Source organism: Oculina patagonica, chromosome 10, assembly GCF_052425735.1.
Source record: "Oculina patagonica isolate OP01 chromosome 10, crgOcupat, whole genome shotgun sequence".
NCBI lineage: Eukaryota > Metazoa > Cnidaria > Anthozoa > Scleractinia > Oculinidae > Oculina > Oculina patagonica.
This window is the reverse complement of record NC_135767.1, coordinates 8688345-8713806: the sequence shown is the minus strand read 5'-3', so window position 1 is coordinate 8713806 and position 25462 is coordinate 8688345. Positions and strand designations below refer to the sequence as shown.

The window sequence follows — 25462 nt, the reverse complement described above, 5'->3', positions numbered from 1 at the left end:
CCTAGTAAATGGCCCAGCTCACAGCCAGTCTCTCGTAGCTCAGTTGGTAAGAGCGCCCAACCGATATCTGGGAGGACATGGGTTTGATTCCCGTCGGGGACTCGGATTTTTTCTTTGTCCCACACTCATGTCATGTTGAATAATTCATTTTCATTATTTATTACCGAGCTTAAAATTTACCATCTTTATTATTTACATATTGAAACCTGTTGCCTTTTGTAAAAGTTCTGGCAAGACAACATCTTGTCAAAATAGTATGTGTTTACTGGAAGATATCAGGATTTCAATCGAGTTCCCAGCAATTACACAGCATTTGATCTGGCCAAGCTTTTCACCAACAAGCAACCAACTTCTTTACCTCAGCACTTTTCTTAATAAGTTTTTATTAAGTTGGGGGTGCAGCCTATCTACGAGTGTGGCTTACACACAAGTTTTTACGGTAATAAAAATAACATGTTTTATTATTTGAATTTTTTTTCTTGGGAGTTGGCTGAGACTTTTAAAAATAGCATTCAATTTGGTTCATTGAGTAATATTAGAACCCCTTGTCAAAAAAGCAAATCATCAAAATAATGCATTTTATAATAAGTGGTTTGCCATAGATCTCTGAGCTGTACTATACATTAAATATTATTAATACCTTATGGTCGCTGTCGCAAGCTGTTCGAATGTCATAGAAGTCTTGTTCTGTGCATGGCTTCCTCAATGTACAGTTCTTTGATCCACGACCTGGTGAACATGGTAAACAAAATAAATACACTTCCCATCTCAAGCTTGAATATGCTAAAATCATAATTTCCACTGATTGAAATAAAAAAATATGAATTTGACTCTGAGAGAACGCAACTAACAAGTCAAGTCGAGGAAGTTGAAGAGTTCTTACAAAATGTATCATGAAATTTATTTGATTTCTTGAAAAAAAAAATTCAAAACCATGCTTAAAAGTTCTGACTAGAAAAAAAATTGGTTTCGGCTAATGAAATCAAAGCTGTCACTAGCCATTAGGCTATGTAGAAAAAAGTTATTAGTCTTGAGGCATGAACAAAAGCTGTTCCCATTGATCCTTCTGTCAGCTATGCATAGTCTTAGCCATGTGACAGAAGTGCAAGCTTGACTGCTTGATGTCACAATACACTGTAGCACTGACAATAATATTAAATATTTTATAACATACCAGCGTACTCTGTGACCTCGTTACACTTTGAACATTCAGTGGCATGAGGACCAGAAAACGTATTGACTGGGCACATTTTACAGCTGCAAAACACAATAAAAAGCAATTAATTTATTATAACTCACTTGTAACAAAATAAATTTATGGTGTAATAACAAGGCAAGGTCAACTTCATGGTACATGCATTTTGGCTGAATCTTCCTTAGCAGACTTTGTCTCAATGATCAAGCATGACTGAATAAATTTAGAGAATTTGAGCCCAAGGTCTAGACAGCAAAAATCAAGAGCAGATGGAAATCCCATTAAAAAAATTCCAATTCATGATAGAGATTGGTAGAGTAAACATCCTACTTGCTACTCTAAGATTATGATTTGCCATGAGCAACATTTTATAGACACTTTTATATTGCTACATCATTAGCACGACAAATGTTTCTGCTTGAATCTTTGATTCTTTCTCGTGGGGATTGCGCTAGATGTCCAGTTATTAGAACAACAATTAAAACAGAGGCAGCTAGTTTACTGTTTCACATTTCATTCTAAAGCAGTTACCTTCCTTGTGCCTCCTGGTCATTATAAAATCCTGCTTCACATGGTGTACACTCTGATGTGTACGACACACCTGAAATTATGAAAAGCCATAAAATGCAAATTAAGTATTGGCAAAAGATACAAGAGATCTGATCTGATTGATATTTGTTGTTATACCAATAGAAAGCATTCTGTACAATCCACCATAATCCACAATAGTGTTACCACAGATTATGCGTGACTTTTATTGCGTGACTCTGTAGGGTTTCACGGATATTCACGGATATTTTTTCAGGATATCGTCACGGCTTTATGGATATTATCACGGTTTAAGGACTGACTAAGGACACAGATGCTAGTTGTGTTTGCTTGTAATGATTTATTTATTTCCACTAACTTCTGTTTCGTTAATTTGGCACTCGGGCCTCCTTGTAATTCTAGTTTTTTTCTCTAGTTTTCATTACCACACACACTTACTGTACTTGCCATACTCGTCAGATTCGTTTTAATGTGCCTTATTACCATAGTTCATAGTTCATAGTAATTTTTCTTGGACAATTCTGCCCAAGGGGGAAAGGCGCAATGAGGTTAACCCTATAAATTTTCAGGATATGTATGTATGCAAATGAATGGATTGTCTCAAGAACAGTGTGCATAACGACTCTGTAATAAATTGGTTGTTCTACATATTGGTTTTTTTGCAAGGAAGTCCCACGACTACAAAAAGAATAAAACTTTTTCAAACCTTGTATTTCAATACTCTTGATGTAGACAGGCTCTCTGTTATCATGTGCACCGCCATACGTAATGGCTGTTGCTTGCCAGATGATTACATTTCTTCCAGCTTTCAAATCAATCTGTTAAAAGAAATGTGTGATCCCTGTTTAGTAGGAATTTGTCAGGGTCCGTTCTGAATCTATTACTATAAGGAGATACATCAAGGACAACACATCTTCGATAAACTGGCAAGTTTCTTCAAGTTTGTCATTCATAATCCGTCTTAATCTTCATCAGTCGAAACCATCCTTGGTTATTTTCAAGTTTTTGTAGTTCGTATAGTGTGATCGTCCGGGTGAGAGTAGTTCTGAGAAGAACTGTTGTTGGTGACTGACGTTTCGACAACCTGAGCGGAAGTCATCTTCAGAGTCAAGTGAAAAGTTGTTGTCAGTCGATGATGTTATAAGTCTGGTCCGTTGACGCTGATTGGTCAGTTAAGCCGTGATGTTATTGGCTGTAAGACTCGTGTAAAGTTTGTCATCAGTAATTGGTCAGTTTCGATCCGTCTATTGTTAGTCTAATTAAGTCATTCTGTTCCGTCTATTGTTAGTCAAATTCGTTCTGTTGGCGGTTCGTTTGTCGCTTTTGTTTACGTCGTGAATAAGTCGTTTGTAAGGTGCCGGTAGTTGTTGACATCTGTTGATAGGCGTCTGTTCTAAGTTTGTGTACCAGCTTTCCAGAGTCAGTCGTTGAAAATAGTTAGTACTGTAGGTTAAGCATTCAGCAGAGTCCCAGTCGATTTTGTGTTTAGTAAGTCGGTGGTGTTCAGAAATGTGATTGTTGACATCACCATTTAGAACAGACGCCTATCAACAGATGTCAACAACTACCGGCACCTCACAAACGACTTATTCACGACGTAAACAAAAGCGACAAACGAACCGCCAACAGAACGACTTAATTTGACTAACAATAGACGGAACAGAATGACTTAATTAGACTAACAATAGACGGATCGAAACTGACCAATTACTGATGACAAACTTTACACAAGTCTTACAGCCAATAACATCACGGCTTAACTGACCAATCAGCTTCAACGGACCAGACTTATAACATCATCGACTGACAACAACTTTTCACTTGACTCTGAAGATGACTTCCGCTCAGGTTGTCGAAGCATCAGTCACCAACAACAGTTCTTCTCAGAACTACTCTCACCCGGACGATCACACTATACGAACTACTGATACTCCTGGGTTCAAACCATTTACTTTATTTCAAGTTTTTATTACTCCATATTTTTGTTTTTCTATGTTAGGATTTCAACCATTATTTTGAGGTTTCCTTTGATTTGAAAGTAATCAGAAAAATGACTCAAAATTTCGTGACATTGCTCCCTTGGGCAGTTGGCAGTCATAATGTGTAGTCCTCATATTCAACATTTTAGAAATAAAACAACTTAGATCTGGCCAAAAAAGGCCATGCTCTTGAGTTAAAGTAAGAGTTTAATGCTGGTTGGTATTATTATCTATTGGATGTAGTAAACAGAAATTTGTACATTTTTTAAATACAAAGGGCCAGTGAAAACAATTTAACAAACTTGTCAATGTTCGTCCTTGCTAACAAGAAGCAACATAATTATACATATATATTGTGTGTCTGAAGTCACTAAATACTAAAAATCTTATTGTATCCTTATCACCTTTGTGGTAAGCCACTCGTTGTTGTGGGAACTCGGAGGGAACGTGTCATCTTTATCCAGACTGTTGACTTTACATTGATCATTCCTCACCTAGAAAATAAATAAAAATTATCTATTACTCATAAACCTAAAAAAGTACTAGATATTATAATTATTACTGAGCCACTAGAAAACATCAAGAGGAGAGAAACAATTAGCAAAAAGGACTTACAAAGACACGGAAGACAGTGTAGATATCATCAGTGAAGTAATAATCAAATGAAACATGGCCATCCTTTTGGAGCTATAGAAAGAAAAATAAAATTAAATGTATTTATTAAGGCAATGTTGAATATAACAATATATAACATAAAATCCTTAACGGACTAAAGTGAAAGCTGCTGTTAACAGATTTTCAGGTACATTGTTACAAATTTGCAATCACTGTAAACATGTTATAATTTTGGTCCTGTACAAAGGTACAAAATTAATGTAAATTCAACAACAACATTTATGCATAGATTTATTTAAGCACAAAATTACCTTCACATTTCAGCTTGAAAATGACATTTTAAGATAGCTAATTGTTACATGTACTTATTCTTATGGCTTAGATTTGTGTTGAAATGTTTTCCACAAGCTTTAACTTGCAAAACATATATTTTACCCGTAACATTAGTTTTAAGAACATGGTAATAGTAGAGAAGAAATTATTCAACATGACACAAGCGTGGGACAAAGAAAAAATCTGAGTCCCCGACGGCAATCAAACCCATGGCCTCACCAGATACCGGTTGGGCCCTCTAACCAACTGAGCTACAAGAGACTCGTTGTGAGCTGGGCCATTTACTAGGTTGATTTATGACACGCGTCCTACATACTGCTAGGATCAGCAATGTCGAAATCATCAAATGTGTAGTAAATAATAAAGATGGTAAATTTCAAGCTTGGTGATAAATAGAGAAGAAATTATTCAACATGACACAAGCGTGGGACAAAGAAAAAATCTGAGTCCCTGACGGGAATCGAACCCATGGCCTCCCAGATACCGGTTGGGCGCTCTAACCAACTGAGCTACGAGAGACTCGTTGTGAGCTGGGCCATTTACAAGGTTGATATAAATGGTAATAGTACATTCAGCACTTCCCCCCACCCCCTGTTATCGATTTTCTTTATTCTTATCAGCTATCTGTTTGATAATATACAGCTATCACAAGGGGAAATACCCGATTCCCTCTATAGCGCGCGCCTGCAGGGAATCACGGTAGTTGTATTCATCAAACCCTGCGCGAGACTTAGCAACGATGCACGCTGCTAAGTCTCGCGCATGGTTTGATGAATACAACTACTGTGATTCCCTGCAGGCGCGCGCTATAGAGGGAATCGGGTATTACTTAATGTAGATCTATGTTGATTATGCTTGCAGTTAGAACTTACAGTGACAGCATATGATAACTCTGAGGTGCATTCATCTCCTGGTGAGGCGATACTATCTCCATGTGGCGTCCATCCAGTTCTGAAATGAACCATAAAATTACTTACAACCCTCTAAGTTAAGACCATTTTAGTCACCATGGCAACTAAAATTTTGAAGCTGACAACTTAATTGGAACCAAAGTCGCCAGCCTGGCAACTATAAAATTAAGAAAAAGGATTGAAAGGGTGAGCCCAATTTAGCAACTAAAATTTTCACTGGCGACCAAACTTAAACAGTCAAATGGCTACTAAGAAAAAATAGACTTGGAAGGTTGACTTATCAATGTCTATGGAATATTTTATGAGGTAAAGGAATAACGACACATCATATCCTTAAGAACACAGGCTTCAGAGACATTCACGCCTCATACCACCTAAGGCTATTGGCTATAGATCCATGTTTTCCCCTGTCTCTGACACATGTATAATATAGTAAAACCTAAGGGTATACTTTAATCTTAGCAAGTGATAACTTTTAATAATAATAATTATTAATTATTATAATATTTATTATATTAATTATTATCTCAACTTACTTTGAACAGTTGGCCCCAGTTGCTTCTTGAAAATATTCACTGTCGTATCCATATCCTTGATAATGCTCATCTGAGATGCGGCTGTCAAATCCAGTGGGTAATTTTTCCCAGTTATTGAAGCGCACACCACCGCCGACACTGTAGGTTCCCTTTGGACACTTTTTACACTCCAATGTTTTACTCCCAACATCAACATAGTGACCTGGGTCACAAGTGTAAACTGGAACAAGGAAAAAGACACTTGTCTGAATAAAATAGCACACTTGAACACTTTATTTATACAGAACCTCTTGATCAACTGTCCCCAGTTAATTTGGAATTTAGAATTGTTGGTTTTTGTGTAAGGAGGAAAACAAGAGAAGCTTGAGAAATAACCTCGGAGCAAGGACGAGAACCAACAACAAACTCAACAAACACACTTTACAACACTGGGTCCAGTGGAAGTAGGTTTAAAGGGAAATCTGTTTTCATTCTAGGGATAGGACAAGTTGGAAGGCTTATTACCAGTGCTAACTGATGATAAACACATGGGCCGGGTTGTTCAAAAGCCGATTAACACTAACCCAGGATTAAAAGTCAATCGAGGGTTCAATTACTCCTGTAAAAAAGTGTTTTTATTGATTATGTTCTGTGGAGTTTGAGATTAGTTGACGTCAAAACTGGAGGGCAGAAAATCTAACAGAAAACCTCACTGAAAAGTTCAAAAACTGAAATCAAAATTCACGCTAATCCTGGATTAGCTTAATCGTGCTTTGAATAACACGGCCCTGGACAGGAATGCCAAAATCAGAGCTGTGCTCTAGCAGCGCCTGAGTTCCACAGGTGACTTACTTTTGTCTTTGGGCGATGTAGACTACGAGCAGTCCCTATTTTTTCGCAGAGTCCGTCGAGCTTGCAGGGAATTTTTTTTCGAAGAGTTCGTCAAGCTTATAGCGAAAAAAATTACGCACGGGGGGAGGAGGCGGGGCAAGGCGAGAAGCGAAAGCCACAGTGTTTGAATTATGCGTTGCTCTCACAACGCAAAAATATGATTGGCTAACGCTTGGAGCGTTGACAGCAAGATGTCAATACGTTGTTAACACTTACATGTCATATTGCGAAGCAATGGGAGCGGGAGCTTTTGAGCTCTCGAAATCGCTTCTTGAATCTTACTTTGTCGCTATAAAATTGCATCTCCGAAGAACGTTTTTAATTCAGTGTATGAGCAGCAAGCCGAAATAAGAGAGGAGAATTCAACCAAAAGTAGCTTTATTCCATAGAAATTCAAGGCTCGTAAACAAGACAACGGCTGTTTTGCACGAGCTTCGTAATTACAAGCCGGGAATAAACAAAATTAAACAAAAAGAAGCGCTTTAAACACTTACATCAAGCTGCCTTTACATTAAGTAGCCCATAGAGGTGAATCAGTGTTAAAAAATAAACATTGCTGGAACTGTATAAATCGCCAGAGAAAAAACTTTGCAGACGATTCATCAAAAAAGCTTTGAGTTTGATGCGTACGTGACAAACCCAACCAAGTGCAGCGGTGTCAATTGACAGTACGTCAAAATGCGGAAATATTATTGGACACGGCAAATTAGATTTGAAATCGAAGCCAAAAATCACTCAGCCGTGAAAGGTCAAACGCTGTGGCTTTGCGGGTAGTCCCTATTTTTTTTCGCTTCTCGCCTTGCCCCGCCTCCTCCCCCCGCGCGTAATTTTTTCGCTATAAGCTCAACGAACTCTTTGAAAAAAAATTTCGCTTCAAGCTCGACGGATTCTGCGATAAAATAGGGACTGCTCGTAGTCTATGGGCGATGCGAATAAATTTCTTACCATGAAAGCTTTTAAGAGGGGGGCACCCAAGATTTCTTACATAAGAGCTTTTGGGCACTCTGAGCACAGCTTTGAAAATCTACAACAGCAAGTTTTTATTCAATCTTTCACCTGAAATTCTTTCTGATCATTCTGGCTCAGTGGTATGGTTAGCCAGAGTGATCAGAAAGATAACTGCCATGAATAATTTCTATCTTGAAACTGTTCGAAACAACACTTCTATTCTTGACACTGGCAAAAGCTGGAACTCACTATTATTCAAAGAGGCATATCACATAAGGAAAAAATACCAGTCATTAACACCACGCGGCCATTTACACAACAGAGAAATTTCAGTACAGAACCGTCAAAAATTGGTCACGATGCAACCACTTAAATTGTAAAGAAATAGTTAACTTAATGTGAAGCCATAGGTGCCTATGGCCCCACATAAAGTTAACTGTTCCCTTACAAAAGTGGTTGGGTCCGGACCACACTAGATTAGATGATACGCTTTGAAACATCCCATCTGCTTTTTCATTGCTCTGAATATCAGTCATGAAAATGCATTTATTCCGATTATCTTTTATTTTATTTCAGTTGAAACTACATGTATCAGCCAGCTCTGGATCTTGTACAATGTTGATCATCATCTTTTTTAGTATTTTTTGGACTGGAGTTCATGTAGGAAGGTTTGTTTAAATTAATAAAAGATTATATTCTTTCTCTGTGAGGGTGTACTTTAACAATTAAAACATCTTAAAGTACAGTCATATGAGATAAACACAAAGTAGTGGAAATATTTATATCTTGTTGAGGATAAGCCAAATTAAAAATAATCTGCTCTAGATACACTGCAAAAGCATTCTGAAAATGTTATTTGATTTATAGGTTTACAATATTCATACGAAGTATTAGTAGCCTAGTCATTAAACTCAAGCCTACAAGTTAAACAGCGATCGCCAAAATAAATAACAAACACATTTAAGTTTTCCGAAATAATGAAGTTCTTGAGCACAACAACAGAAAGAACAGGAAGGAACAGGAAAGAAATTCAAAACCACGCTCGGTGCCTACAGACTGTAATATTCAAGAAATTTCCAACGCCTAACCGGAGATTAAACGCCCAGAAAGAAACTACGACACACATCAAATTTATGCAAAAATATTTCAGAATTGCGGGTATTTTCTTGCAAAATAAAGAACGCTTTTAATATATCTCCAGATAACCTATAAAGAGTCACAAGACCGTGTAGATCTAAGTAAGTTAAGTATATTCTAAAGATCAAGTTTCCAATTTCCAATCAAAAAATTTCAGACTTCATGTCCAAAATGGGCAAACATATTTTTATAGTGAAAGAAGGAAAGAACTAACGCCTCATCGATCACGTGAAAAAAGGTCGATTCACCATGAATTGAATTATCAAGGACAATACCCAAAGCATCACTTTCTTATTTTCATGCAAGCGTTTTCCGGGTCCATACTCGTCCCGGTTTGTAAGATTATCCTCCGGTTTCTTCTTTGTTGTTCTAATGTGTCGGAAGAGCTGAAAAGAGGTTAAAATAAAGCGAACGTGCACACAAAAAGCGTTGTGAGCCGATATATGCTTCACGAATATTTAATCGTAAGCTAAATAACCACTGAGCTTATGTAAATGTACATGCTGTGCGGCGTCTACAAACCGAGTTTTAACTCCAATCTGAAAGCCATAGAAACAGAAACGTCTTTCGCTTTTCATCCTAGAACATTAAATGATAATTTTATTTAACTTTAACAATACTTACTGCAGGTTTTCTGACGTAAGGGAACCTCGCTTGCCTCGCAAGAGTCAGGTTGTTTTGGGACTGCGACACGCCATCTGCCTTCGGCCGAATCGCACTCGGTGAATTCGTAAGTTAGTTTATCCTAAAAGAACACAGCAAATGAAAGATAAATGCAAAGGAAACAAAAATACATAGTTCAGGATCGTATTCCTAGATCTTATGTAGAATCAAAGCACAGCAAACTCAGCTAAACATCAAAGTTCATGCCGGTAAATTCGCAGAGCGCGAAAATTCCGCCAACAAAGTTTACCTGCGAACACTTGTCCAAGGAAAACCCAGGCAGAATAAACACAGAACACAGAGCTAGAACAAGCCACAAGTATCTGCCCTCCATTTTCGAGAGAAAGAAACCTATTTTCCTGTCAGAAAAGCAACGTTCTCTCCAGAGAAGAGCCGAATCTTTGTGGGAAAAACACTCGTAAAGAAAATTCACTGAAGAAGTTCGTCCCTTTCAAATTCAAATGAGGCTTTGAATGGATTCCTTGAATCCAGTCCTCCGCGGCAAGGGGGGATAGTATTGCCATGGCAACCATCGGGAGTGACGGAAATTTGAATGCAGATCCTTGAAGATCCTTGTACTATCATGTTGATTTTCTTTAAGGGTCGCATAAATTAAACATTTCTGCCACGTGTCACTTTACTGTCAACCGTGTGCCGAAGAATTGTAGTCTCTCGCGGACTGATTTCTACTATTCACATGTTTTAATTTGTTCCATTCTATCAGCCAGTTTTTTTGAAAATTTATGTATGTTGTCTACTTTTATGCTCCCTCTGTTAAAGGAGCTTTTCGCCTTCCCTCCGCCGCGAAAAAAAAGAAAGCCTGACCGCAGGTTAGCTACGCCACGGACAACCCATCTTAATTGAAAAAACTGGCAAGTTTTTTCAAGTTTGTAGTTTGTAATCCGTCGTAATCTTCGTCAGTTGAAACGATCTTGGTTATTTTCACGTTTTTATTACTCCTTTGTTGTTTTTCTACATTACAAAACTATTATTTTGAGGTTATCTTCAATTTGGAAGTAATCAGGAAAATGATTAAAATATCGTGACATTGATCCTTTAAAGAATATTGTGGTTGAACTACTTTTATTATTACTATATTCGAAGGCGCAAATCCGCGATCCTCAGGATCAAGCTAGGCCAGCAAATAGTATAATTTCATTTTTTCTTTTTGTATTTGATAAACAAAGCTTGCCAGCATGCAAGCTTGTTTTTCATGCGTGTTTTAATCGCACTGATGTTACTATGGTTACGAAACTGCCGTAAAAACATTTATTAAACTTTTATAGCGACGATATAAAAGTTTTGTTTAGTACGCAGTGCATAAAATGACATACCTAACATTGAAATGAAATGTGTACTAAAAGTAGAAGACGCGCATAAAAATTACATTACAAATACTCCGAAAAATGATTCATAGGATAAAAATTAGCTAAAATTCACAAGTCCAAATAATAAATTAAAGAAATTTATTTAAAAGCTTCTTCTTCTAAAAAAGCTTCTATAAACAAGAACGTCTTGACCCCGTGCAGCAACTAGAAGACCTAGAATTTCGGGGGAAAGCAATTACGCAAGACACAAAAAAATTAAAATAAAAAGCCTAAATGGTCATTTCAAATTTATTTCGCACAAAAGCAAAGTGGCAAGTCAGCACCAATGAAAAGCATTGCTGGACCCAAACAATTTCCTTATGTACAATTCATTTTCACAGTAAACCGGTTTCTCGGCATATAAGGTTCCTAAGGCGCCGCAAACGAGGAAGCATTGTCGCGGGTATTAAAGAAATGCGGAAACATTTCTTTCGGAAGAAAAATATTTCCAAAAAATTCAGGAACAATTTTTTTTTCCTAGAAATAAAAGTTTTTAAAATTTTAGTTATAACGCTATTGCTAAGACCGGGTTAAACTGCAAAACAGTCGTTTTTTCTCTAAAGTCGTTGGAAAAAGCGCCGATCGTTCCGCGAGCCTCGCACGCCCCCAGTCTTACTCACAGTTTTGACATTGGCTCCAGACCTCTAGCTCTCGTTCGAAGACCGAGCGCGTTCGCAAAAGATACGACTGTTTTGCAGTCTAAGACCGGGTTAGGGATAATGTCAGTTCGAACATTTACAGTGTTACTAATTCAACCAAGGCCACCTGACAAAATTCTGTGCAAATTGATAAATAAAAATAGTTTGTCGACAAATTATCAATGTAAGCAAGCTGCAATAAATTTATTAACTTTTTTATCGTTTTAACGCTCGAACATTATTGGTCAATTTACAAAGAATTTGCTTGGGTCGCCTTGGTTAGAGAAGTTGCACTATGAACATGTAAAGGACTACAGGTTTAGAGAGACAATTAGGTCCACAAGCTACTCGGGAACTTTCCATATTTCGAGCAACCTTTTTCCCTTCGAGCAACTTTTTGCATTCTGAGCCATTTCTAGACCGAAGATTGTCCGAGTGTTGTTCAAAAGCCACACGGACGTTTCCAAACACTTTTCGAACTTTTCCAAAGATAACGAGGGTTTCCGAGAAAGATCTTGAGGTTCATTACAAACTCGTCAGCAAACATATGCATGACGTCATTAATATCTTCACGATTTTTCTCAGTAAAAGGAATCATTGTAATAGTCCATTTGCATTATGACGTAAAAGCGCAAAGACTTCTGGTAGTTGTAGTTAAGTTCGCGGAAAAAAACCATTTCTGCCTTATGATTGGCTAAGGGCAGCCAAGCGTGAAGGTGGACATCCAGGACTTTTATTTTGATCTGAAGTTGAGCTGCTAAGTTTACGCTCTTGTCACTTCGAAACTTGTTTATACATTTATTTTTCAGTTACCTGTCAAAAATATAGAAAACAGAATGATAGCTTTACGAGTGAAGACATCATGTACTGTACTCCCCCCATCACAGATTCCACGCCAACGTACACCAGTTGGGGAGTTAACAAAACCCAGATCGCAGTTTGTGGGCGAAAGGGGTATGTATCAAGTAAGTAGTAAACGCAGTTTGTGAGCGAAAGGGGTATGTATCAAGTAAGTAGTAAACGCAGTTTGTGAGCGAAAGGGGTGTGTATCAAGTAAGTAGTAAACGCAGTTTGTGAGCGAAAGGGGTATGTATCAAGTAAGTAGTAAACGCAGTTTGTGAGCGAAAGGGGTGTGTATCAAGTAAGTAGTAAACGCAGTTTGTGAGCGAAAGGGGTGTGTATCAAGTAAGTAGTAAACGCAGTTTGTGAGCGAAAGGGGTGTGTATCAAGTAAGTAGTAAACGCAGTTTGTGAGCGAAAGGGGTATATATCAAGTAAGCAGCAAACGCAGTTTGTGAGCGAAAGGGGTATGTATCAAGTAAGTAGTAAACGCAGTTTGTGAGCGAAAGGGGTGTGTATCAAGTAAGTAGTAAACGCAGTTTGTGAGCGAAAGGGGTGTGTATCAAGTAAGTAGTAAACGCAGTTTGTGAGCGAAAGGGGTATGTATCAAGTAAGTAGTAAACGCAGTTTGTGAGCACAAGGGGTATATATCAAGTAAGAAGTCAACGCAGTTTGTGAGCACAAGGGGTATATATCAAGTAAGTAGAAAACGCAGTATCTAAGCGCAAGGGGTATATATCAAGTAAGCAGTAATCGCAGTTTGTGGACGCAAGGGGTATATATCAAGTAAGCAGTAAACGCAGTTTGTGAGCACAAGGGGTATATATCAAGTAAGTAGAAAACGCAGTATCTAAGCGCAAGGGGTATATATCAAGTAAGCAGTAATCGCAGTTTGTGAACGCAAGGGGTATATATCAAGTAAGCAGTAAACGCAGTTTGTGAGCACAAGGGGTATATATCAAGTAAGTAGAAAACGCAGTTTCTAAGCGCAAGGGGTATATATAAAGTAAGCAGTAATCGCAGTTTGTGAGCACAAGGGGTATATATCAAATAAGCAGTAAACACAGCTCGTGAGCGCAAGGGGTATATATCAAGTAAGTAGAAAACGCAGTTTCTAAGCGCTAGGGGTATATATCAAGTAAGCAGTAAACACAGTTTGTGAGCAAAAGGAGTATATATCGAGTAAGTAGAAAACGCAGTTTGTGAGCGAAAGGAGTTTATATCAAGAAAGCAGTAAACACAGTTTGTAAGCACAAGGGGTATGTATCAAGAAAGCAGTAAACGCAGTTTGTGAGCGCAAGGAGTATATATCAAGTAAGCAGTAATCGCAGATTGTGAGCGAAAGGGGTATATATCAAGTAAGTAGAAAACGCAGTATCTAAGCGCAAGGGGTATATATCAAGTAAGCAGTAAACGCAGTTTGTCAGCGCAAGGGGTATATATCAAGTAAGCAGTAAACGCAGTTTGTCAGCGCAAGGGGTATATATCAAGTAAGCAGTAAACGCAGTTTGTCAGCGCAAGGGGTATATATCAAGTAAGCAGTAAACACAGTTTGTCAGCGCAAGGAGTATATATCAATTAAGAAGTAAACGCAGTTTGTGAGCGCAAGGGGTATGTATCAAGTAAGCAGTAAACGCAGTTTGTCAGCGCAAGGGGTATATATCAAGTAAGAAGTAAACGCAGTTTGTGAGCGCAAGGGGTATATATCAAGTAAGCAGTAAACGCAGTTTGTCAGCGCAAGGGGTATATATCAAGTAAGAAGTAAACGCAGTTTCTGAGCGCAAGGGGTATGTATCAAGTAAGCAGTAAACGCAGTTTGTCAGCGCAAGGGGTATATATCAAGTAAGAAGTAATCGCAGTTTGTAAGCGCAAGGGGTATATATCAAGTAAGCAGTAAACGCAGTTTGTAAGCGCAAGGGGTATATATCAAGTAAGCAGTAAACGCAGTTTGTGAGAGCAAGGAGTATGCATTAAGTAAGCAGTAATCACAATTTCTGAACACAAGGGGTATATATTAAGTAAGCAGTAAACGCAGTTTGTAAGCGCAAGGGGTATATATCAAGTAAGAAGTAAACGCAGTTTCTGAGCGCAAGGGGTATGTATCAAGTAAGCAGTAAACGCAGTTTGTCAGCGCAAGGGGTATATATCAAGTAAGAAGTAAACGCAGTTTGTAAGCGCAAGGGGTATATATCAAGTAAGCAGTAAACGCAGTTTGTAAGCGCAAGGGGTATATATCAAGTAAGCAGTAAATGCAGTTTGTGAGCGCAAGGGGTATATATCGAGTAAGCAGAAACGCAGTTTGTGAGCACAAGGAGTATGTATTAAGTAAGCAGCAAATGCAGTTTCTAAGCGCAAGGGGTATATATTAAGTAAGTAGAAAACGCAGTTTGTGAGAGCAAGGAGTATGTATCGAGTAAGCAGTAAACGCAGTTTGTGAGCACAAGGAGTATGTATTAAGTAAGTAGTAAACGCAGTTTGTGAGCACTAGGGGTATATATCAAGTAAGCAGTAATCGCAGTTTGTCAGCACAAGTGGTATATATCGAGTAAGTAGAAAACGCAGTTTGTGAGAGCAAGGGATATATATCAAGTAAGCAGTAAACGCAGTTTGTCAGCGCAAGGGGTATATATCAAGTAAGCAGTAAACGCAGTTTGTCAGCGCAAGGGGTATATATCAAGTAAGCAGTAAACACAGTTTGTCAGCGCAAGGAGTATATATCAATTAAGAAGTAAACCCAGTTTGTGAGCGCAAGGGGTATGTATCAAGTAAGCAGTAAACGCAGTTTGTCAGCGCAAGGGGTATATATCAAGTAAGAAGTAAACGCAGTTTGTGAGCGCAAGGGGTATATATCAAGTAAGCAGCAAACGCAGTTTGTCAGCGCAAGGGGTATATATCAAGTAAGAAGTAAACGCAGTTTGTGAGCACAAGGGGTATATATCAAGTAAGTAGAAAACGCAGTATCTAAGCGCAAGGGGTATATATCAAGTAAGCAGTAATCGCAGTTTGTGGACGCAAGGGGTATATATCAAGTAAGCAGTAAACGCAGTTTGTGAGCACAAGGGGTATATATCAAGTAAGAAGTCAACGCAGTTTGTGAGCACAAGGGGTATATATCAAGTAAGTAGAAAACGCAGTATCTAAGCGCAAGGGGTATATATCAAGTAAGCAGTAATCGCAGTTTGTGGACGCAAGGGGTATATATCAAGTAAGCAGTAAACGCAGTTTGTAAGCGCGAGGGGTATATATCGAGTAAGCAGAAAACGCAGTTTATGAGCACAAGGGGTATATATCAAGTAAGCAGAAAACGCAGTTTGTGAGCACGAGGGGTATATATCGAGTAAGCAGTAAACGCAGTTTGTGATCACAAGTGGTATATATCGAGTAAGCAGAAAACGCAGTTTGTGAGCGCGAGGGGTATATATCGAGTAAGCAGTAAACGCAGTTTGTGAGAGCAAGGGGTATATATCAAGTAAGCAGAAAACGCAGTTTGAGAGCACAAGTTTTATACATCTAGTAAGAAGAAAACATGGTTTGTGAGCTCAAAGGGTGTATATCAAGTAACCAGAAAACGCAGTTTCTAAGCGCGAGAAGTTTATATCTAGTAACAAGAAAAAGAAGTCTGTGAAGGCAAGGCATATATATCAAATAAGTAGAAAATGCAGTTTGTGAGCGCAAGGGGTATATATCAAGTAAGCAGTAAACGCAGTTTGTCAGCTCAAAAGGTATATATCAAGTAAGCAGTAAACACAGTTTGTGAGCACAAGGGGTATATATCAAGTAAGCAGAAACGCGGTTTGTGAGCACAAGGGGTATATATCAAGTAAGCAGTAAACGCAGTTTGGCAGCGAAAGGGGTATATATCAAGTAAGCAGTAAACGCAGTTTGTGAGCACAAGGGGTATATATCAAGTAGGCAGTAAACGCAGTTTTTGAGCACACGGGGTATATATCAAGTAAGCAGTAAACGCAGTTTGTGAGCACAAGGGGTATACATCAAGTAAGCAGTAAACACAGTTTGTGGGCGCAAGGGGTATATATCAAGTAAACAGTAAACACAGTTTGTGAGCGTAAGGGGTATATATCAAGTAGCAGAAAACGCGGTTTGTGTGAGCAAGGGGTATGTACGAAGTAGGCAGTAAACGAAGTTTGTGAGCTCAAGGGGTATATATCAAATTAGCACAAAAGACAGTTTGTCAGCACAAGGGGTATATATCAAGTAAACAGTAAACACAGTTTGTGAGCGTAAGGGGTATATATCAAGTAGCAGAAAACGCAGTTTGTGTGAGCAAGGGGTATGTACGAAGTAGGCAGTAAACGAAGTTTGTGAGCTCAAGGGGTATATATCAAGTTAGCACAAAAGACAGTTTGTCAGCACAAGGGGTATATATCAAGTAGCAGAAAACGCAGTTTGTTACAGCAAGGGGTATGTACGAACTAGGCAGTAAACGCAGTTTGTGTGCTCAGGGGGTATATATCAAGTAAGCAGTAAACACAGTTTGGCAGCACAAGGGGTATATATCAAGTAAGCATAAAACCCAGTTTGTGATAGCAAAGGGTATATATCAAGTAAGCAGTAAACGCAGTTTGTGAGAGCAAGGGGTATATATCAAGTAAGAAGCAAACACAGTTTGTGAGCGCGAGGGGTATGTATCGAGTTAGCAGAAAACGCAGTTTGTGAGAGCAAGGGGTATATATCGAGTAAGCAGAAAACGCAGTTTGTGAGAGCAAGGTGTATATATCAAGTAAGCAGCAAACGTAGTTTCTGAGCGCGAGGGGTATATATCAATTAAGCAGTAAACGCAGTTTGTAAGCGCAAGGGGTATATATCTAGTAAGGAGTAAACGCAGTTTGTGAGAGCAAGGGGTATATATCAAGTAAGTAGAAAACGCATTTTCTAAGCGCAAGGGGTATATATCAAGTAAGTAGAAAACGCATTTTCTAAGCGCAAGGGGTATATATCAAGTAAGCAGTAAACACAGTTTGTGAGCACAAGGGGTATATATCAAGTAAGTAGAAAACGCATTTTCTAAGCGCAAGGGGTATATATCAAGTAAGCAGTAAACGCAGTTTGTGAACGCAAGGGGTATATATCAAGTAAGCAGTAATCGCAGTTTGTGAGCGCAAGGGGTATATATCAAGTAAGTAGAAAACGCATTTTCTAAGCGCAAGGGGTATATATCAAGTAAGCAGTAAACACAGTTTGTGAGCGCAAGGGGTATATATCAAGTAAGTAGAAAACGCATTTTCTAAGCGCAAGGGGTATATATCAAGTAAGCAGTAATCGCAGTTTGTGAGCACAAGGGGTATATATCAAGTAAGCAGTAAACACAGTTTGTGAGCACAAGGGGTATATATCAAGTAAGTAGAAAACGCATTTTCTAAGCGCAAGGGGTATATATCAAGTAAGCAGTAATCGCAGTTTGTGAGCACAAGGGGTATATATCAAGTAAGCAGTAAACGCAGTTTGTGAGCACAAGGGGTATATATCAAGTAAGCAGTAAACACAGTTTGTGAGCACAAGGGGTATATATCAAGTAAGTAGAAAACGCATTTTCTAAGCGCAAGGGGTATATATCAAGTAAGCAGTAATCGCAGTTTGTGAGCACAAGGGGTATATATCAAGTAAGCAGTAATCGCAGTTTGTGAGCACAAGGGGTATATATCAAGTAAGTAGAAAACGCAGTTTCTAAGCGCAAGTGGTATATATCAAGTAAGCTGTAAACGCAGTTTCTAAGCGCAAGGTGTATATATTAAGTAAGCAGTAAATGCAGTTTGTGAGCGCAAGGGGTATATATCGAGTAAGTAGAAAACGCAGTTTGTGAGAGCAAGGAGTATGTATTAAGTAAGCAGTAATCGCAGTTTGTGAGCACAAGGGGTTTATATCAAGTAAGCAGTAATCGCAGTTTGTGAGCACAAGGGGTATATATCAAGTAAGTAGAAAACTCATTTTCTAAGCGCAAGGGGTATATATCAAGTAAGCAGTAATCGCAGTTTGTGAGCACAAGGGGTATATATCAAGTAAGCAGTAATCGCAGTTTGTGAGCACAAGGGGTATATATCAAGTAAGTAGAAAACGCAGTTTCTAAGCGCAAGTGGTATATATCAAGTAAGCTGTAAACGCAGTTTCTAAGCGCAAGGTGTATATATTAAGTAAGCAGTAAATGCAGTTTGTGAGCGCAAGGGGTATATATCGAGTAAGTAGAAAACGCAGTTTGTGAGAGCAAGGAGTATGTATTAAGTAAGCAGTAATCGCAGTTTGTGAGCACAAGGGGTTTATATCAAGTAAGCAGTAATCGCAGTTTGTGAGCACAAGGGGTATATATCAAGTAAGTAGAAAACGCATTTTCTAAGCGCAAGGGGTATATATCAAGTAAGCAGTAATCGCAGTTTGTGAACGCAAGGGGTATATATCAAGTAAGCAGTAAACGCAGTTTGTGAGCACAAGGGGTATATATCGAGTAAGTAGAAAACGCAGTTTGTGAAAGCAAGGAATATGTATTAAGTAAGCAGTAAATGCAGTTTGTGAGCGCAAGGGGTATATATCGAGTAAGTAGAAAACGCAGTTTGTGAGAGCAAGGAGTATGTATTAAGTAAGCAGTAAATGCAGTTTGTGAGCGCAAGGGGTATATATCGAGTAAGTAGAAAACGCAGTTTGTGAGAGCAAGGAGTATGTATTAAGTAAGCAGTAATCGCAGTTTGTGAGCACAAGGGGTTTATATCAAGTAAGCAGTAATCGCAGTTTGTGAGCACAAGGGGTATATATCAAGTAAGTAGAAAACGCATTTTCTAAGCGCAAGGGGTATATATCAAGTAAGCAGTAATCGCAGTTTGTGAGCGCAAGGGGTATATATCAAGTAAGTAGAAAACGCATTTTCTAAGCGCAAGGGGTATATATCAAGTAAGCAGTAAACACAGTTTGTGAGCGCAAGGGGTATATATCAAGTAAGTAGAAAACGCATTTTCTAAGCGCAAGGAGTATGTATCAAGTAAGCAGTAATCGCAGTTTGTGAGCACAAGGGGTATATATCAAGTAAGCAGTAATCGCAGTTTGTGAGCACAAGGGGTATATATCAAGTAAGCAGTAATCGCAGTTTGTGAGCACAAGGGGTATATATCAAGTAAGCAGTAAACACAGTTTGTGAGCACAAGGGGTATATATCAAGTAAGTAGAAAACGCATTTTCTAAGCGCAAGGGGTATATATCAAGTAAGCAGTAATCGCAGTTTGTGAGCACAAGGGGTATATATCAAGTAAGCAGTAAACGCAGTTTGTGAGCACAAGGGGTATATATCAAGTAAGCAGTAAACACAGTTTGTGAGAGCAAGGGGTATATATCAAGTAAGCAGTAAACACAGTTTGTGAGAGCAAGGGGTATATATCAAGTAAGCAGTAAACGCAGTTTGTCAGCGCAAGGGATATATACATATCAAGTAAGAAGTAAACGCAGTTTGTGAGCGCAAGGGGTATATATCGAGTAAGTAGAAATTGCAGTTTGTGAGAGCAAGGGGTATATATCGAGTAAGTAGAAATCGCAGTTTGTGAGCGCAAGGGGTATATATCGAGTAAGTAGAAAACGCAGTTTGTGGGAGCAAGGAGTATGTATTAAGTAAGCAGTAAACGCAGTTTCTAAGCGCAAGGGGTATATATCGAGTAAGTAGAAAACGCAGTTTGTGAGAGCAAGGAGTATGTATTCAGTAATCAGTAAATGCAGTTTGTGAGCACAAGGGGTATATATCGAGTAAGTAGAAAACGCAGTTTTTAAGCGCAAGGGGTATATATCGAGTAAGTAGAAAACGCAGTTTGTTAGAGCAAGGAGTATGCATTAAGTAAGCAGTAATCGCAGTTTGTGAGCACAAGGGGTATATATCGAGTAAGTAGAAAACGCAGTTTGTGAGAGCAAGGAGTATGTATTAAGTAAGCAGTAAATGCAGTTTGTGAGCGCAAGGGGTATATATCAAGTAAGTAGAAAACGCTGTTTGTGAGAGCAAGGAGTATGTTTTAAGTAAGCAGTAATCGCAGTTTCTAAGCGCAAGGGGTATTTATCGAGTAAGTAGAAAGTGCAGTTTGTGATAGCAAGGAGTATGTATTAAGTAAGCAGTAAACGCAGTTTGTGAGCGCAAGGGGTATATATCGAGTAAGCAGTACACAGTTTGTGAGCGCAAATGGAATATATCAAGTAAGCAGTAAACACAATTTTTGAGAGCAAGGGGAATATATCAAGTAAGCAAAAAAAAAACGCAGTTTCTATGTGCAACGGACATATATCAAGTAAGCAGTAAACGAGGTTTCTAAGTGCAAGGAGTATGTGTCAAGTAAGTAGTAAACTCAGTTAATTAGCGCAAGGGGTATATATCAAGTAAGCAAAAAACACAGTTTCTAAGCGCAAGGAGTATATATCGAGTAAGCAGTAAACGCAGTTTGTGAGCGCAAGGGGTATATATCAAGTAAGCAGTAAACGCAGTTTATGAGAGCAAGGGGTATATATCAAGTAAGCAGTAAACGCAGTTTGTGAGCGCAAGGGGTATATATCAAGTAAGCAGTAAACGCAGTTTATGAGAGCAAGGGGTATATATCAAGTAAGCAGTAAACGCAGGTTGTGAGAGCAAGGGGTATGTACGAAATAAGCAGTAAACGCAGTTTGTGAGCCCAAGGGGTATATATCAAGTAAGCAGTAAACGCAGTTTGTGAGAGCAAGGGGTATATATCAAGTAAGCAGTAAACACAGTCTTTGAGAGCAAGGGGTATATATCAAGTAAGCAGTAAACGCAGTTTGTCAGCGCAAGGGGTATATATATATCAAGTAAGAAGTAAACGCAGTTTGTGAGCGCAAGGGGTATATATCGAGTAAGTAGAAATTGCAGTTTGTGAGAGCAAGGGGTATATATCGAGTAAGTAGAAATCGCAGTTTGTGAGCGCAAGGGGTATATATCGAGTAAGTAGAAAACGCACTTTGTGGGAGCAAGGAGTATGTATTAAGTAAGCAGTAAACGCAGTTTCTAAGCGCAAGGGGTATATATCGAGTAAGTAGAAAACGCAGTTTGTGAGAGCAAGGAGTATGTATTCAGTAAGCAGTAAATGCAGTTTGTGAGCACAAGGGGTATATATCGAGTAAGTAGAAAACGCAGTTTGTGAGAGCAAGGAGTATGTATTAAGTAAGCAGTAAATGCAGTTTGTGAGCGCAAGGGGTATATATCAAGTAAGTAGAAAACGCTGTTTGTGAGAGCAAGGAGTATGTTTTAAGTAAGCAGTAATCGCAGTTTCTAAGCGCAAGGGGTATATATCGAGTAAGTAGAAAGCGCAGTTTGTGATAGCAAGGAGTATGTATTAAGTAAGCAGTAAACGCAGTTTGTGAGCGCAAGGGGTATATATCGAGTAAGCAGTACACAGTTTGTGAGCGCAAGGGGAATATATCAAGTAAGCAGTAAACGCAGTTTGTGAGTGCAAGGGGAATATATCAAGGAAGCAGCAAACGCAGTTTGTGAGCGCAAATGGAATATATCAAGTAAGCAGTAAACACAATTTTTGAGAGCAAGGGGAATATATCAAGTAAGCAAAAAAACCGCAGTTTCTATGCGCAAGGGATATATATCAAGTAAGCAGTAAACGAGGTTTTTAAGTGCAAGGAGTATGTGTCAAGTAAGTAGTAAACTCAGTTAATTAGCGCAAGGGGTATATATCAAGTACGCAAAAAACACAGTTTCTAAGCGCAAGGAGTATATATCGAGTAAGCAGTAAACGCAGTTTGTGAGCGCAAGGAGTATGTATTAAGTAAGCAGTAAATGCAGTTTGTGAGCGCAAGGGGTATATATCAAGTAAGTAGAAAACGCTGTTTGTGAGAGCAAGGAGTATGTTTTAAGAAAGCAGTAATCGCAGTTTCTAAGCGCAAGGGGTATATATCGAGTAAGTAGAAAGCGCAGTTTGTGATAGCAAGGAGTATGTATTAAGTAAGCAGTAAACGCAGTTTGTGAGCGCAAGGGGTATATATCGAGTAAGCAGTACACAGTTTGTGAGCGCAAGGGGAATATATCAAGTAAGCAGTAAACGCAGTTTGTGAGTGCAAGGGGAATATATCAAGGAAGCAGCAAACGCAGTTTGTGAGCGCAAATGGAATATATCAAGTAAGCAGTAAACACAATTTTTGAGAGCAAGGGGAATATATCAAGTAAGCAAAAAAACCGCAGTTTCTATGCGCAAGGGATATATATCAAGTAAGCAGTAAACGAGGTTTTTAAGTGCAAGGAGTATGTGTCAAGTAAGTAGTAAACTCAGTTAATTAGCGCAAGGGGAATATATCAAGTACGCAAAAAACACAGTTTCTAAGCGCAAGGAGTATATATCGAGTAAGCAGTAAACGCAGTTTGTGAGCGCAAGGAGTATATATCAAGAAAGCAGTAAACGCAGTTTGTGAGCGCAAGGAGTTTATATCAAGTAAGCAGTAAACACAGTTTGTGAGCACAAGGGGTATTTATCAAGAAAGCAGTAAACGCAGTTTGTGAGTGCAAGGAGTATATATCAAGTAAGCAGTAAACGCAGTTTGTGAGCACAAGGGGTATATATCAAGTAAGAAGTCAACGCAGTTTGTGAGCACAAGGGGTATATATCAAGTAAGTAGAAAACGCAGTATCTAAGCGCAAGGGGTATATATCAAGTAAGCAGTAATCGCAGTTTGTGGACGCAAGGGGTATATATCAAGTAAGCAGTAAACGCAGTTTGTAAGCGCGAGGGGTATATATCGAGTAAGCAGAAAACGCAGTTTATGAGCACAAGGGGTATATATCAAGTAAGCAGAAAACGCAGTTTGTGAGCACGAGGGGTATATATCGAGTAAGCAGTAAACGCAGTTTGTGATCACAAGTGGTATATATCGAGTAAGCAGAAAACGCAGTTTGTGAGCGCGAGGGGTATATATCGAGTAAGCAGTAAACGCAGTTTGTGAGAGCAAGGGGTATATATCAAGTAAGCAGAAAACGCAGTTTGAGAGCACAAGTTTTATACATCTAGTAAGAAGAAAACATGGTTTGTGAGCTCAAAGGGTGTATATCAAGTAACCAGAAAACGCAGTTTCTAAGCGCGAGAAGTTTATATCTAGTAACAAGAAAAAGAAGTCTGTGAAGGCAAGGCATATATATCAAATAAGTAGAAAATGCAGTTTGTGAGCGCAAGGGGTATATATCAAGTAAGCAGTAAACGCAGTTTGTCAGCTCAAAAGGTATATATCAAGTAAGCAGTAAACACAGTTTGTGAGCACAAGGGGTATATATCAAGTAAGCAGAAACGCGGTTTGTGAGCACAAGGGGTATATATCAAGTAAGCAGTAAACGCAGTTTGGCAGCGAAAGGGGTATATATCAAGTAAGCAGTAAACGCAGTTTGTGAGCACAAGGGGTATATATCAAGTAGGCAGTAAACGCAGTTTTTGAGCACACGGGGTATATATCAAGTAAGCAGTAAACGCAGTTTGTGAGCACAAGGGGTATACATCAAGTAAGCAGTAAACACAGTTTGTGGGCGCAAGGGGTATATATCAAGTAAACAGTAAACACAGTTTGTGAGCGTAAGGGGTATATATCAAGTAGCAGAAAACGCGGTTTGTGTGAGCAAGGGGTATGTACGAAGTAGGCAGTAAACGAAGTTTGTGAGCTCAAGGGGTATATATCAAATTAGCACAAAAGACAGTTTGTCAGCACAAGGGGTATATATCAAGTAAACAGTAAACACAGTTTGTGAGCGTAAGGGGTATATATCAAGTAGCAGAAAACGCAGTTTGTGTGAGCAAGGGGTATGTACGAAGTAGGCAGTAAACGAAGTTTGTGAGCTCAAGGGGTATATATCAAGTTAGCACAAAAGACAGTTTGTCAGCACAAGGGGTATATATCAAGTAGCAGAAAACGCAGTTTGTTACAGCAAGGGGTATGTACGAACTAGGCAGTAAACGCAGTTTGTGTGCTCAGGGGGTATATATCAAGTAAGCAGTAAACACAGTTTGGCAGCACAAGGGGTATATATCAAGTAAGCATAAAACCCAGTTTGTGATAGCAAAGGGTATATATCAAGTAAGCAGTAAACGCAGTTTGTGAGAGCAAGGGGTATATATCAAGTAAGAAGCAAACACAGTTTGTGAGCGCGAGGGGTATGTATCGAGTTAGCAGAAAACGCAGTTTGTGAGAGCAAGGGGTATATATCGAGTAAGCAGAAAACGCAGTTTGTGAGAGCAAGGTGTATATATCAAGTAAGCAGCAAACGTAGTTTCTGAGCGCGAGGGGTATATATCAATTAAGCAGTAAACGCAGTTTGTAAGCGCAAGGGGTATATATCTAGTAAGGAGTAAACGCAGTTTGTGAGAGCAAGGGGTATATATCAAGTAAGTAGAAAACGCATTTTCTAAGCGCAAGGGGTATATATCAAGTAAGTAGAAAACGCATTTTCTAAGCGCAAGGGGTATATATCAAGTAAGCAGTAAACACAGTTTGTGAGCACAAGGGGTATATATCAAGTAAGTAGAAAACGCATTTTCTAAGCGCAAGGGGTATATATCAAGTAAGCAGTAAACGCAGTTTGTGAACGCAAGGGGTATATATCAAGTAAGCAGTAATCGCAGTTTGTGAGCGCAAGGGGTATATATCAAGTAAGTAGAAAACGCATTTTCTAAGCGCAAGGGGTATATATCAAGTAAGCAGTAAACACAGTTTGTGAGCGCAAGGGGTATATATCAAGTAAGTAGAAAACGCATTTTCTAAGCGCAAGGGGTATATATCAAGTAAGCAGTAATCGCAGTTTGTGAGCACAAGGGGTATATATCAAGTAAGCAGTAAACACAGTTTGTGAGCACAAGGGGTATATATCAAGTAAGTAGAAAACGCATTTTCTAAGCGCAAGGGGTATAT

The 25462-nt window shown here is 38.9% G+C and overlaps 1 protein-coding gene across 2 annotated transcripts in view; it reads right to left on the bottom strand.

Annotated features, from left to right (window-relative positions):
* LOC144629305 (endosome/lysosome-associated apoptosis and autophagy regulator family member 2-like) overlaps nucleotides 1–10214 on the bottom strand; it is a 30850-nt gene extending 20636 nt beyond the window's left edge. For both annotated transcript variants that reach the window (XM_078487531.1, XM_078487532.1), the window contains exons 1-10: nucleotides 9987–10214; nucleotides 9698–9818; nucleotides 6119–6338; nucleotides 5544–5622; nucleotides 4339–4410; nucleotides 4128–4217; nucleotides 2451–2562; nucleotides 1727–1796; nucleotides 1175–1257; nucleotides 641–729 (exon numbers count right to left, since the gene is read on the bottom strand). In XM_078487531.1, the coding sequence (XP_078343657.1) occupies nucleotides 641–729; nucleotides 1175–1257; nucleotides 1727–1796; nucleotides 2451–2562; nucleotides 4128–4217; nucleotides 4339–4410; nucleotides 5544–5622; nucleotides 6119–6338; nucleotides 9698–9818; nucleotides 9987–10070 (1020 nt within the window). In that variant the 5' untranslated portion in view covers nucleotides 10071–10214. The remainder of the gene's footprint in view (nucleotides 1–640; nucleotides 730–1174; nucleotides 1258–1726; nucleotides 1797–2450; nucleotides 2563–4127; nucleotides 4218–4338; nucleotides 4411–5543; nucleotides 5623–6118; nucleotides 6339–9697; nucleotides 9819–9986) is intronic.
* Nucleotides 10215–25462: the final 15248 nt, after the last annotated feature.